Genomic DNA, 15,216 nt, shown 5'->3' with positions numbered 1-15,216 from the left:
GGCGGCGGCGGGAGCGCGCAGGCGGCGAGCGGAGCCCGGTGCGGCCGCGGCGTCCGAGGCTGGTGAGCGGGAGAGCGCGGGGCGTGCGGACAAAGAGGGCGCCGCGCGGAGGTAGGACCCGCCCCCGGCCCCGAGTCCCCGGGCCCCCGCCCCCCGGGCCGGGTTGGAGCGGAGCGGGGCGGCCCGGCCCGGCCCGGGTCACTGCGGCGGCGGCGCGCGCCCGGGCGCACGGCGGGAGGACCTGGCGACGCTGCCTGCGGGCGGTCCTGAGCTCCCGAAACTTCCCGTGGGCGCGGGGCGGCGGCCAGGAGGCGGGGGGACCCACCGGCCCTGCCGGCCCTGGCCCGGGGTCTAGGCGGACGGCCCCCTGCACCAGCCCCGGCGAGCGTCTACTCGGGCGGCTCCCGGCACCAGCCCCGGGGTGTCTGCGCGGGCGGCTCCCGGCACCAGCCTCGGCGTGTCTGCGCGGGCGGCCCCTGGCCCCTGGCCCCGGCGTCTGCGCGGGAGGCGCCCGCCCCTGGCCGTGGGCGCGTCTACACCGGCGGCCCGGCACCTGGACCGGCGTCCACGCGGGCCCGCAGTACCTGCGGCGAGCAGAGGGGCGGCCGACCCCGCCCCGCCGTCAGGGGCAGCAGTTCCTGCCGACGTCCACAACGCCACCCGGTTCCCCTGGACACGTCCACACTGAACTGGGGGTAGGGGAGAGCGGTGCAGGCTCTGGTTTGAACGCTTTTTCCTGAATGGCCCCTTTTTCATATTAAGCCCTCGGTTCTCAGTCCAGCATTCCATTCTCAAATTCTTTGGGTGATAATTTTGCCAGATTTTCTGAATGGGATTAACACAGGCCGTTCAGAAATCGTTTCTGAGTTTGGCAACCGCTGCCCTGATGGGTGCTGTTATATTTGAGCTGCTTTCAGGCCCATCTTTAGTGTGTTGCTTAGAATTGTGAACCTTCGTCTCGTTTTGGTTGGGCAGGATTAAACAGTTCTATTTTTAAGAGCAGCGAAGAAACATATGTATTTAATATTGGGACCATGTGCCACAGAAATCACATGAGGCGCGGTTTCTTAACCACCAGAGTGGCTTAAATACTGGGAACTTGGTGGGATTGAAAAGGAATTTCAGGTGGAGGAAACGTTCATTTGCCACTTTCACCTTCTCAGGTGAGTTGAGGACTTTACTAAGGCAGCAGATTTCACTTTGATAGCCGAAGAAATTATGTTCTTATTACGTTTCATAAATCCTATTTACGGCAAGAGTCCTGAATAGTACTTGGTAGCTCTTTCTGCGCACTGAACTAGATACCTTTCCGGATTCATTTTGAATTGCTTAGAAAGCCTATTTTGTTTTAAATTGTTGACGCTGGAGTTCAGGCCCCATATTCCAGAGCAGAGCTACGCTCTTCAGAGGCAGCGCTTCTGTGTGCTGTTTGGTTCCTGGCTCTCCTCTGCACCTTTCCCCCGATGATCATACTTTTCTGTCTTTTCTTCCCCTGCCCCGGTGCCCCCAGAGCAGCGTCTGACATGGGTGTTACATGAGCCACTGTCAGGGCCGCGTGGAGCGTCTCCCTCGGTGAGCTACAGGAAGATGGATGAGTCGGCCCTTCTGGACCTTCTGGAGTGTCCCGTGTGTCTGGAGCGGCTCGACGTCTCTGCCAGGGTCCTGCCTTGTCAGCACACGTTCTGCAAACGGTGCCTGCTGGGTATCGTCGGTTCCCGCAACGAACTCAGATGCCCCGAGTGCCGGACTCTGGTGGGCGCGGGCGTGGAGCAGCTTCCAAGCAATATCCTGCTGGTCAGACTTCTGGACGGCATCAAGCAGAGGCCTTGGAAACCCGGCCCTGCGGGGGGCAGTGGCCCCAACTGCACAAACGCCTCGAGGGCTCCGAGCAGCGCTGTGGCCACTTGTAGCTCGAAAGATCCACCTTGCCCCCAGGGTGGACAGCAGCCTCGGGCGCAAGCCTGGAGCCCCCCGGTGAGGGTGAGTAGCCTGAAGAGGCGGTGCGGTGGGTGACGGTGCTGATGGCCAGTGTGTATTCTTTAGTCTTCGGATGTTTCCTAAATCAGCTCATGGCTAAAGAAGTCGCGTTACTGGAACAGATAGGAGATTATGCCTTGGGAATTTTTTTTTTTTTCTTTTTGGAATGAGATTGGATAGAAATAATTCTTCTTGTTTTTAAAATTCTCTCCCGGATGGTGGGCCTCTATTACGTTTTAAGGTAAATCTTGGGAAACAGTAGCAATTATTCAATGAAATCTAAAATACAGAAGTTTTTTATGCCGAGTTTAAAATGGAAATTTGGTGTGGCTTTACCTTTTCGATGGTGTTGGGAGAGCCATGAGTATGTATGTATGTGTGCATATATGTAGACGTGTTATAAATATGTGTGTGGGTAGATCACAAGTAGGACATGGAGCTTTAATTTTTAAGTGGCTTGGAGCCATTCTATTGGTTTTATGAATGCACAGCACAGAATTTTCTGGTTGGAGGAATTCTTAACGAATCGTGGCCACAGGTAGCAGAGTTTTGTTGCTGTAGCAACAAAATGTCATTGAGAGCCATGCTAAGACAGCAGAAGATGTAGCTTTATGTTGGGTTTTATAGGGAGTGAAATGAAATGTTTCCATCAGAAAGATTTTTCTTGGGTTTTGGGTTTGGGTTGAAATAATTTGAAGTGAGGCTAAATATCTGGGTAGTTACCACTACTGAAACTTCTAGAAGGTAAGGTATTTTGAAGAAATGTAAATTATGTTGCCTGTGACGCACCCCAGTTAAGACATGCTTTTCTCATTTTTGTAAACCTAAAAAGTAGTTATGGACATTCGATAATTAAAGCACTTCCATTTTTGTCGGAAGAAGCAATCTTGATAATTGGCCAAACTGAGAGAATCTATTTTTAAAGAACAGTTAATCTGGATGAGAATTCTTTTTTCAAAAATTCGTAGTAAACACTCAAAACTGACTTTTTTCATGTGAGGTAGGAATAACCCTTTGGGATGGCATTAACTAGTGTAAATTCACAGATGTGGCTCTCTGGGAGCTGTAGGGAATGACTACCTTCTAAGCATTCCTTTCTTCTCAAGTTCATCTTTTACAAATGATGTATTTACATCACTAGATGTAGAGTACGCAAAGTGTTTTTTTAATTGCTGGAAAACAGTTTTATCCCCAGGCTATCAGGTTTCTTTTGAGTCATATTTAATTTTTTTTTTTTTAAAGTTAGTGAGAACTTTGGGTTCTGGAGGTTTTCTTTGCTTATTTGAAGCCCCCTAGTTTTGAAATTGGTCTGCTTATAGGGTTTTCTTAGATTTTCTTCTTTTAATGGAGTTTACACGATTAGTATCTGTGGACTCATGAATATTTCAACCTCAGAACCATCGTTTTTGAGACACCCGACCCAAGTCTGCTTCGCTTAATTAGGGGGTAGATTTGCTTCCTTGGAGGGATTTTGTTTCCTTGTTAATTAGACTGGAGAGGCCTAGCCTCTGGCTGTGACTAGAAGTGTCTCAGTTGTTGACACGTTGCCTTACCTGTTGTGAGGAATGTGGTGAATGTTTGATTACTGATAAAAAGGAATTTAAGAAGAGGGCTCAAGCATTCAGCTCAGTGTCCTTTGGATTTTAAGTTTTCTTTCTGATGTGGAAACTGACAATGTGATGTTGGAATGTTCACTTATTTGAACTGCTAATCTCCCAAAGTTGAGCTTCACGTTTCTTAGGTACATTATTCTGTGATTTTGATGATGTCAGTATTATTATTCTGGCTGATACGATTTTCCTGATTTGCTTTATGTTTCTTCTTTGGCATGAGAAAAATTACTTGCCAAGAAGCTCAATTGAGCTTGAGCTTTATAATCTGGATAAAGTAGTTGAGGCCAATAAAAGCAGGAGATGATCATGTCTGTTACTTTCGGGGGGCGGGGGGCACAGAGAGTGGAGGACAAGACAGTGAACAAACAAAATTATTCAGTAATGTGGGTTGAGCAGATGCTGTAATTCTTGTCAAAAGCACTTTCTTTCCCCCCAAGTCTAAAATAATTTCTCATTAGCAATTACTGGTACCTTCTACTTTGAAATAGTCAAAACAACCAGGGGTACACAAACAGCCCAAGGACCTGAAAGATATATACATTTCAGAAAACGCTCCTTTTATTTTTTTACTTTATTTTATTTTTAAAATTTATTTATTTTATCGAAGTATGGTTGATTTACAATGTTGTGTTAGTTTCAGGTGTACAGCAAAGTGATTCAGTTATACATATATATATATAAATATATATATACACATTCTTTTTCAGATTCTTTTCCATTATGGTTTATCCCAGGATATTGAATATAGTTCCCTGTGCTCTACAGTAGGACCTTGTTGTTTATCCATCCTATATATAATAGTTTGCATCTGCGAATCCCAAACTAGAAAATGCTTCTTTTAAAAGTCAGACCCGTGGAGTTGTCAGCCAGCCCCTGGGGTGTCCCCTGAGGTGAATGACATCATAAATCCTAGATCCTCAGCTGCTCTGACTCGACCCGGGGGTGTGAGAGCCTGTTCCCACGTGTGGTGGAAGCCAGTGCTGATACCACGTGGGATGCAGTTCGGTGGTTGGTTATGTCCCATGTTCCGTTAGGTCGTGGCCATGTGGCTTCCTCATGTGTGTACCTCAGGGACACTGGGTGTTATCAGCAGATGCGAATATTTCCAACGTGTGACACACATCTTGTTCCCAGAATTTTAGTGTTTCCTGCCTCATACGAAGGAGCAAATGGAAGAGTGTTGGATGGCGTCACCACTGGAAACCACCAGCTCTTTACTGCGAGTAAAGAATCCCTGCTGGTTTGGCGCCACGGTGGACCAGTGGGGCGAGGCGCAGGGAGCGGTGGCTGCAGACACTTGCTTCCAGGGGCTGAAAAATACCTGCAGAAGGTGGATTTTATATATATAAGTATGTACGGAGTTCCATGTGGACATGTGTGATTAATCCCTGTAGAATTGTGACCTAATGGAATAAATTTCTGCTTTCTAGCTGTGGCTCCGCTGGTTCCAGGTCTAATACCTGTGCGTGTATCTGTCTGTCTAGGTGCTGCTACTTCGCTCCCTCAGAGCGAGCATATTCAGCAAACACTGATCACATGACCCCTGATTTACACTAACTTGCACTTCATGTATTCTTTTCTTTATCTAGCAAATATTTATCAAGCACTTACTAGGTACCAGGCCCTGCCCTAGCTGCTGGATAGATAGTGCTGGGCAAACCAGACTCAGATTCTGCTTATGAACCAGTGTGTCTGGTGGGAGAGACACACCTGTAATAGCATGATAACAGTGCAGGTAGGTCATCACAGGTGCTAAGTGTTAGGCTGGGAGCTGGGGAGATGATAGGCGAGGGCCTGGTTTAGTGCGTGTGTGTCTGTCTGTGTGTCTTCAAAAGCTTCTTCAGGCCGAGGCATTTGAACTGAGGTCTTAAGGGTGAAATGGTATTAATTAGTTGAGAGGGGTTGGCGGGAAAAGGGACAGAGTATTCCAGAGGTCCTGACCTACGGCCGGATGAGGCAGAGCTCCCAGGAAGAAACGAGGACAGTGAGTGAGAACAAAGCGAGGGACGGGCTGGTGACCTACGACGAGGCCTGTGGTGCAGCACTGCGCCGGGAGCCGCCCAGGACCGCGCGGCCACACTGGTCAGTGCCCTGCCCGTGGGGCCGGAAGGAGGGGTCCTCGGGACTGAGATTACCACCGGGCTCAGCACAGAAGTGGCTGGAGTGTGCCTCGGGGGCCTGGGAGACGGGGAAAGAAGAGGGGCACAGGGGAGCTTTCCTCCCTGCCGCTTTCACTTCCCCATAGCGCCAGCTCCCTCTCTCCCTGCAGCTGACTGTTAGCGGCTGAAACGTGTCCCCCCAGGCTCACAGGTTGAAGTCCCGTCCCCCAGGTCTTCAGTGTGAGGCTGTGCTCACGGGTGGCACCTTTGAAGAGGTGCTTAAGGTGAAGGCAGCTTACGCGGGTGGGTCCTAATCCTCAGTCTGGCGTCCTCCTAAGAGGGGATCAGGACGCAGAGCCGGGTAGAGGGGAGACGCAGTGGGAACACGGCCGGCCCCCTTCACGCCAAGGAGAGAGGCCTCGGGGGGGGGGGGAGCCAGCCCCGCCGACACCTCGGTCTCAGGCGCACAGCCTCCAGAATGATGAGATAAACGCCTGTTGTTCAGCCGGCCGGCCTGTGCAGCCCCAGTGCTGCCTGTGGATGGGCTCCTGCGGGTCAGCCCCGCGTGGCCTCGGTCCCCTCGGTCCCTTGCGTGCCGGCGGGGCTGGTCCTACAGGCCTGCGGGAGGGCGGGGGTCAGGCCTCCGCGCCCTTGGATGCTGAGTCACCTCGAGTGGACCTTCAGTCCCTGCCAGGCCCGCCGGTGGAGCCTGGCCGGCTGGACTGGCGGGGTCCAGGAGCGGGAGGAGGGGGGGGGCCGGGGGGGGGGGGTGACGCCGCTGGGCGGGGCATCGGTCGAGCGCACGTGTCGGGGAGAGTGCGTTTAGCGGAGGCCGAGCACGCAAGAAACAGCAAGCAAGGCAGCAGGTGGTGAGGCCCCGAACTGTGCGGTGAGGTACAGGATCGTGCCTGTGACGAGGGTCGTGGAGGAGGGGGGCGAGAGTGGGCAGGACCCGCTCCCCCTGGCCAGGGGGTGGCTGTCAGGGCACAGCGGGGACCATCCCTCCTGGACCTAAGAAGCAAGACTTCCAGGTAGTGGTTTGGACCGAGGGAGAGGTTTTGATGTTTCCCAGTGGCCGAGTCTAAGTAGAAAAAGGTGTTTGTTTTTGCCAAACACTGTGTTGCAGACATTCTTGATCTCTTCTTCTTTATTCATCGTGTCATCCTTGACCCCTGCTCAGCCCTCCTGTACCTCAGCCCTGACCGCTCCCGTGTTCCTGAGTCAGGCCTGCATCGAGGCTCAGGGCTGGGATGGGCAGGGAGCCTGTGTACAACCGGAAATGCTGAATGAGTCTTCTTTTATCACATTTGTATCGTCTGTTACCGTGTAAATCTCAAACAACCCTCTGCAGCTAAGGAGTATTGTTATTTAAAAAATGTTCAAGATGTAAATTGCAAAATGAGTTCCTAAAAACATTCTGGCTATAAAAAAGTTCACCACTTTGGAAGTATAATGTGTGTCCTTCTGTATCTCTTCTTATGTGTTTATATGTGTATGCATCTGCTTGTTTTGATTCTTGACATAAGTGGGTTTCCCTACTCTGCATATCTGATGACTAGAATATATCTGGGAAATCTTGTCATGGCTGAGCACATACACCTACCTCGTTAAAAAGAAAACACCTGTTTATTGAGGTACACTGTACATACGGAAGAGTGCACGCATTGTGAGTGTACAACTCACTGAATTATCATGCTCCATGCTTTTTAAATGACTGTATACTGTTTTTCTCTCCATTTAAAAAATTAAAGGTAGTATGTGCTCATAGTAAGAAATTTGTGGTAGAGAAGGATGTAAAGGGGAAAATCAAGGCTTCTAATCTGTCTGTCCCTAATCTCCAGAGGTGACCACTGTGCAGAGGTTTTTTCTGTGTGTTTTTCCCCCCAGGAAAAAACTGAATAGAAATAGGATCGTGTTATATGTGCTATTTTGCAATTTGAGGTTTTCTCTGAAATGGCATCTCTCTCAGAGCTTCCCGTCTGCTCTCATTGCTGGTCAGGAAGGCATCCTTGTGTTATGGACGTGGGAAGGGTGGCTGGAGAGGCCCAGAGACTCGTGCGAGGCCCCCCGCTGTCAGGAGGGAGCCGGCCACCACCCCAGGCCCGTCTGCTCCCCGCTTCGTCCCCTTAACCCCCCTTAACCGTGTCCCCTCGCCCTCGCGCTGCTGCGGCCCTGGAAGCTTTCCTCAGTGTAACTCGCGGGGCTCCTTTCGCCTCACCGTCCCTGGTGCCTGTTTTGTTCTGACAAAAAGGGGCAGGCGGACCCCGTGCCATGGAGGTAGGTGGGCCCAGCCCTTCCCCGGTGTGGCTGGCGGCGGGGAAGGGAGGGGGGTGGAGGTCCGGGTTGTGTCGGCCGCTCTGGGCTCCGTTTCTTCACAGAAACGCAGAACCGAGGGCCCGAAGCTCCACGCGGGGCCCGGGGCCAGGATTGCTGAGTTTGGTTCACCTGTGACTCTTGAGAACCTTCGTGGTGCCTGGCTCACAGGACACACTCAGGAGAGGTTTGTTGAATGTGTATTAGTTTCCTGTGGCCGCTGTAACGAAGCACCCCCCGGCCGGTGGTTGAGAACAACAGAAGTTCTGGGGCCAGAGTCTGAAATCCAGGTGTCGGCAGAGCTGTGGCCTCCGCTGGCTTCTGGGGGCTCCCGGCACACCCCGCTGTCCTCGGCTTGTGGACGCACCCCTCCCGTCCCCGTCTCCTCTTCACAGGGCCTTCTGCCCGTGTGTCTGTGTCCCCATCTCCCCCACAGCCCGGCGGGCGCGGGGTGCACGGTATCGGGGGTCGCGTGTGCCCCCGGTGGAGACACCGCGCGCCGCGCCCAGGATGGCGAGGACCCGGGTGCCGCTCGGGCGTGGGTCAGGCGGGCTCTCCGCAGCAGCACAGCGGCCTGGGGTAGCACCTTACACGCGAAGCAGCCTTGCTGCTGAGGCACCCTCACTGTGGAACTCAGGCTTCATCCTTCCGAGCTTTTGTCCTAAAGACTGCGTATATCTCCTCACTTTTTTCTAAACTTCAGAGACTTCTGAGAGCGGTGACGCTAAAGAGAGAACCTGTGAGCTCCAAGCACCCTGTGTGCGGCCCCGCCGTGCTTGCCCTTGGCCGAGCCCGTGCCCCGTCCGGAGGATGGAGTGCTGGCCTCTTGAAGGCTGGCAGACGTGCAGCTGCAGACACAGCTGCTTCAAGGACGGCCCGTGAGTGGGCTCCTCCAGGTAGTGGGGAAGGGGATGGAGGTGCCGGTTAAGTAGTAGATGATTTGTCTTGTGGAACGTGGAAGAAGGCAGCAGTAAGCAGGCCGTGCAAGTGAATTACGTTGCAGTAAACATAGTGCAGAAAGGCAAGGCCTGTCAAGTTTGAACTTTCTTCTCGTAGCCTAAGGAAGTAAAAATTCCTCCAAGTATTTTTTGCAAGGACAGAAATCCTTTCGAAACACTGTATGTTCACTGTTTATAATTCAGCAATGAATGAACAGGGGTGAATTTTCCTTATTTTAAAATGTAGTGAGAACTGCCCAGGATGAAATGCGGGTTTGCTATAGGGGCTCCATCCCTGGGTGTAATTCATGTGAAGGACCCCCCGCCGTCCCCACAAATAATCCAGCAGCGACGGAGCAGAACCTCAGTGTGGGTACCAGCAGCCCTGGCATCGGTGTAAGGTTCCTGGAAGGGTGTTTGGACACCAAGGATGAAAGGGTGAACATTAGATTTCTTACGAGGGGATTAAATTCCTGTAGAGCTAAAAATCTTCTAACACTCTTCATTGTATAACTGCTTGGTTTTTAAACATATATCTTTAAAGAACTTTCAAAGTTCTTTAACACGTTAAACACATAGATTAAACAATGTATGTAATAAATGAAACCTCAGACCTTAAATTTTTATTTGCTCGGCTCATTCGAAGTGACATTTAGTTAACAGATGTCTCAGTTTTTTCCTCCCATGGTTGAGTTTGTCTTTTAAACACACTCTTTGATGTATTATTTCCGTCATTTCATACGTTTTTAACCTTTTCTCCCCCGCAGCTGAGCACAACTGAAGTGCTTAAGTCTTTCAGGCTAAATATGTTTGCCACTTTTGGTCAGTCTAATTACTTTCGTTCCGTATTTCGTATTTCATAGTACATAATACTATTAGCATTTTCATTTTTCTATTTATTTTTATGACAAGTTCAAAATATTAGAAGATACGGAAACCCCAAACTCTTGTCATACAAAGGTAGTGATTTTGTTGAAACCGAAGCGTTAGCTGGAGGTCGTCATCAGGTGACGGTGTGAAATGTTTACAAAGCCCCAGAAGGCCCAGCTGTGGCACCAGAAGCTCTGGTCTCGCCGAAGGAGGTGCGAGAATGTAGGAAGTGTGACTTGAGGGCCGCTTGCGCGGTGGTGAAGTGATGGGGCCCTGGTGTTAGTCCTGGCCTGGTGACTTGGAGCCAGTGATTTCTGTTCCATCGGCAGGCGTTTCCTCTTCTCTGAAACGAGGGGTTTCTGTATCCGAGTTCCTGCGCGGCCCTGAAAATTTTGGCACGATTGCCCAAGCCAAGGCCAGCTCCGGCCGTGAAGCATTTAGGACAGACTGAGGCTGGCGTCTGGGTATCGTCTGGGTGCGGTGATGTGACATGGGCCTCAGAGTCACCCCGGGACACCGGCATCTCCTCGGTGTCCCCTGGAGGCCCCGCCTGCCACAGGGGCCTTGAGACGGACGGTAGGGTGGGCCAGGCGTTCAGCAGGAAGGTGGGGGGCAGCCAGGAGCCCGACTTGGGGCTGGTTTGCTCGCTGGGCCTCCTGGGCGGAACGACCTCCCTCTGTTCCGCCCGCAGTGTCATCCCGCTGCCTGAAGCCCCCCACAGCTGGGGACGGGGTGTCCCCACGGCCAGGGGTGCTGCGCTTTGGAGGGGCCTGAGCCCATCTCACCGCCGTGCCGTCCCACTCTGACCGGCAGCTGGCGGGCGGCGTATTTATGCTGAATGCGGGTGGGAAGTAGCTGAGCTTCTCTGGGGTCGCACAAGCCCGGGCGGAGGACGGCAGACGCTGTGGACTGGATCCTGCACACAGGGACACGTGCGGTGGGAGTGCGGAGGGATGCTGTTGGTAGTTTGCAGAGTCCACGGGAGGCATCGGGGACCGTCTGGGGCAGCGGGGGCTTCATCCGGGGCGGGGAGATGTCCCAGAAAACAGAGGCTCCTTCAGACGGGTCGGGGGGACTCGGGAGCTGAGTCTTCCTCTGCACGAACGCTCCTTTCTGAGCGCAGGAGAGCAGGCCGTGGGGCAGAACAGGCAGGGGGTTTGTCACCAGGCAGAGCCCCCTCTGCCCCTTGCTGCCTGCGTGGCTCGGCACCTCCCTTAGCCCGGCGTCATTCGTGGGGCCGTGAGGGTCCGCCCTCCAGTGCCCGGGGCCTGCGACGCTCAGCTGCCAATCCTGTTTCCAGAAGTGAGAGCTTGGAGTGCCCTGTGTCAGTTACGTGGTGCAGTCAACCCTGTGTGCGCGTGTGCACGCGCATGCATGCGGGCTGGTGGAGTCTGGTGATTTAGTCAACCGACATTTGTAATGTACACGTCATCGGGCATTTTGCTCTGTTTTAAACAGGCAGCTTAAACTTTAGGTTCACAAGCTGTTCATGAGTTAGTGACTGCAAATGATGCCAAATCTGGTTTCGTCCAGGTTCTGCCACTGGCTGGGTGTGACCCTGGGCCTGGGCTGTGAAAGGAGCTGGGGCCCTCAGGTCTCTCCTTCTCCTGCTCCTGTGGCCCCAGCGGCCGTGGAATTCCTTATGTGCTGGCCAGCCGTGACTGTTTCCTCCCTCCCTCCCTCCCTCCCTATCTCTCTTTTTGATGATGTGGGGAAAATAATAGCTGAAATAATTTGAAATACTTATCTTTTGACTTTGTTCTTTGGCATAGTTTTGAAGAGTCTTAGATTCCTAAGACTTCTGTTAAGAAAGACTAGGTGTGCTTTGTAGTTTGGTTCTAATTTTTAAAAATTGGTGTTAGGAAGGATTACAATGCCCTCACAAGGGTCCTTTAATGGATGCTGGATGTAGAATGTGTGTGTGTTTTATTCCTTGCGGCCGATTTTTGTTTACCTTTTTCACCCTTGCCCGCCCCTCCTTCCAGAGCACGCCCATCATGTTTTTAGATAGACACTCTGGTTAGTTTATCAATGTTTTGGTTCTTTTTATGTCTCCTACCTAGAGCAGCTGATCACCTTTTTATATGACTAGACCCATCTCTGGCTAAGTAAGTACATTTATGTAGCTGATAACTTTCTTTTTTTTTTTAATATATTTATTATTTATTTATTATTTATTTTTGGCTCTGTTGGGTCTTCGTTTCTGTGCGAGGGCTTTCTCTAGTTGCGGCAAGTGGGGGCCACTCTTCATCGCGGCGCGTGGGCCTCTCACTGTCGCGGCCTCTCTTGTTGCGGAGCACAGGCTCCAGACGCACAGGCTCAGTAGTTGTGGCTCACGGGCCCAGTTGCTCCGTGGCATGTGGAATCTTCCCAGACCAGGGCTCAAACCCGTGTCTCCTGCATTGGCAGGAGGATTCCCAACCACTGCGCCACCAGCAGCTGATAACTTTCTGATGAATTTTGAAAATGCAGCAACAGTGAAGAAGCTTGCAGTGCTTCCACTTTTAATAAGTCTGGATGTTTGTTTTTTTTTTTTAAATGGAGCTTCTATTTATAGTTAAAATATTCACTTCCTGCCTTTGTAGGGTAAGAAAGGACACTGAGTGAACCTTTTATGAAGATGATCATCTACTGTATTTTAAAGTCTCTGGAAAAGGACATTTCAAACCTTGTTGGCAACTTGCTCCAGAGCCTCACAGTCTTCCCAGCCAGGAAGTTCTTGTTGTTTTTTTTTTTTGTATCAAATACAAATCCCCGGCCTTGCAGTTTAATCCCATTCCTCTCATCGTCCCGTCCCTAACGGGAAAGAAGTGCTCCCTGTGCCGGCCCTAACCAGCCCTTATCTGGCCGAAATACTGCACTTTCTTTACACATCCTCTTAGGACCTACTATTTCCTAATGTTTTGACCGCTTTAGTCGCTGTCCTTTGGACGCCCGCCAGCTCCTCCCTGTGCTTGGGTTCCGGTCCAGAGGAGCCCTGAGCCTGGTCAAGAAGTTCTGGGTAGAATAGAGCCTCGCGCTGGGGAAGGGCTGTCACGTGACCCTCCTGAGTGCAATGCAATGTGTATGTGTAAAAATAACTCCCTGCATTGCTGATTCATGCTTTGCCTGGGCCCTCAGATCTTCTCTTCCTGAGAGTTTGGTTTTCTCCCGTCTCTTATTTGAGCCCTTAGTTTTTTTTGTTTTGTTTTGTTTTTTTTGTTTTTTGTTTTAAATATCTTTATTGAAGAACAATTGCTTTACAATGGTGTGCTAGCTTCTGCCCCATAACAAAGTGAATCAGTTATACATATACATATGTTCCCATATCTCTTCCCTCTTGTTTTTTATTAGTACCATAGTCACAGATTACTTTTTTTGGGGGGGAGGTATTTATTTATTTATTTATTTATTTATTTTTGGCTGTGTTGAGTCTTCGTTTCTGTGCGAGGGCTTTCTCTAGTTGCGGCAAGTGGGGACCACTCTTCATCGCGGTGCACGGGCCTCTCACTGTCGCGGCCTCTCTTGTTGCGGAGCACAGGCTCCAGATGTGCAGGCTCAGAAGTTGTGGCTCACGGGCCCAGTTGCTCCGCGGCACGTGGGATCTTCCCGGACCAGGGCTCGAACCCGTGTCCCCTGCATTGGCAGGCGGATTCTCAACCACCGCGCCACCAGGGAAGCCCTGAGCCCTTAGTTTTGAGTACCTTCCTAATTAAACCACCTCTTGTTTCTGTAATCCTCACGGTAGAGTCAGTAACCATCCATCGGAACTGAAACCTGTCCATCCCAGATGCTGTTTCTGTAATAGAGAATTGTCATATGTGGATGGATATTGGATGTAGTTCCCTGTGCTCAACAGGAGGACCTTGTTTATCCATCCTATATATACTAGTTTGCATCTGCTAACCCCAAACTCCCAGTCCGTCCCTCCCCCATCTCCCTTCCCCCTTGGCAACCACAAGTCTGTTCTCTGTGTCTGTGAGTCTGTTTCTGTTTTGTAGATAGGTTCATTTGTGTCGTGTTTTAGATTCCACATATAAGTGATATCATATGGTATTTGTCTTTTTCTGACTTTGATAAGTATGATAATCTCTAGGTCCATCCATGTTGCTGCAAATGGCATTATTTCATTCTTTTTTATGGCTGAGTAATATTCCACTGTATATATGGACCACATCTTCTTTATCCATTCATCTGTTGATGGATACTTAGGTTGCTTCCATGTCTTGGCTATTGTAAATAGTGCTGCTGTCAACATAGGGGTACGTGTATCTTTTAGAATTATAGCTTTGTCTGGGTATATACCCAAGAGTGGGATGGCTGGGTCATATGGCAACTCTATTTTTAGTTTCTTGAGGAACCTCCATACTGTTCTCCATAGTGGCTGCACCAATTTACATTCCCACCAACAGTGTAGGAGGGTTCCCTTTTCTCCACACCCTCTCCAGCATTTGTTATTTGTAGACTTTTTGATGACGGTGATTGACTGGTGTGAGGTGATACCTTACTGTAGTTTTGATTTGTATTTCTCCAGTAATTATCGATGTTGAGCATCTTTTCATGTACCTTTTGGCCATCTGTATGTCTTCTTTGGAGGAATGTCTATTTAGGTCTTCTGCCCATTTTTCGATTGGATTGTTTGTTTGTTTTTTTCTTATTGAATTGTATAAGCTGTTTGTATATTTTGGAAATTCAGCCCTTGTGGGTCGCATCATTTGCAAATATTTTCTCCCAGTCCATAGAGTTGTCTTTTTCTTTTGCTTATGATTTCCTTTGCTGTGCAAAAGCTTATAAATTTGGTGAGGCCCCATTTGTTTATTTTTGCTTTTATTTCTATTGCCTTTGGAGGCTGACCTAGGAAAACATTGGTATGATTTATGTCAGAGAATGTTTTGCCTATGTTCTCTTCTAGGAGTTTCATGGTATCTTGTCTTCTATTTAAATCTTTAAGCCATTTTTTTTTTTAATTTTATTTATTTATTTATTTATTTATTTATTTATATTTATTTTTGGCTGTGTTGGGTCTTCGTTTCTGTGCGAGGGCTTTCTCCAGCTGTGGAGAGCGGGGGCCACTCCTCATCGCGGTGCGCGGGCCTCTCACTGTCGCGGCCTCTCCCGTTGCGGAGCACAGGCTCCAGACGCGCAGGCTCAGTAGCTGTGGCTCACGGGCTTAGTTGCTCCGCAGCATGTGGGATCCTCCCAGACCAGGGCTCGAACCCGTGTGCCCTGCATTGGCAGGCAGATTCTCAACCACTGCACCACCAGGGAAGCCCTTTAAGCCATTTTGAGTTTATTTTTGCGCATGGTGTGAGGGAGTGTTCTAACTTCATTGAGTTACATGTGGCTGTCCAGCTTCCTAACAGCACATGCTGAAGTACCAGACACCTTCTGATTGCTCTGCTTGCAAGTCTGCTTTTGGAGTGAAAA

General features: G+C 50.4%; 1 protein-coding gene across 5 annotated transcripts in view; it reads left to right on the top strand.

Annotated features, from left to right (window-relative positions):
• Nucleotides 1-15,216, top strand: part of SH3RF1 (SH3 domain containing ring finger 1) — a 152,392-nt gene continuing 137,176 nt past the window's right edge. The window contains exons 1-2 of one of the 5 annotated variants that reach the window (XM_036856067.1): nucleotides 1-111; nucleotides 1,516-1,980. In XM_036856067.1, coding sequence (XP_036711962.1) covers nucleotides 1,588-1,980 — 393 coding nt within the window. In that variant the 5' untranslated portion in view covers nucleotides 1-111; nucleotides 1,516-1,587. Of the gene's footprint in view, nucleotides 696-1,510; nucleotides 1,981-15,216 lie in introns of all 5 variants that reach the window. The other 4 variants (XM_036856065.1, XM_036856064.1, XM_036856066.1 and 1 more) reach the window with 4 other exon arrangements.

The sequence above is a fragment of the Balaenoptera musculus genome, chromosome 6 (assembly GCF_009873245.2).
Source record: "Balaenoptera musculus isolate JJ_BM4_2016_0621 chromosome 6, mBalMus1.pri.v3, whole genome shotgun sequence".
NCBI classification, from domain to species: Eukaryota; Metazoa; Chordata; class Mammalia; order Artiodactyla; family Balaenopteridae; genus Balaenoptera; species Balaenoptera musculus.
This window is presented reverse-complemented; position numbering and strand designations above follow the sequence as displayed.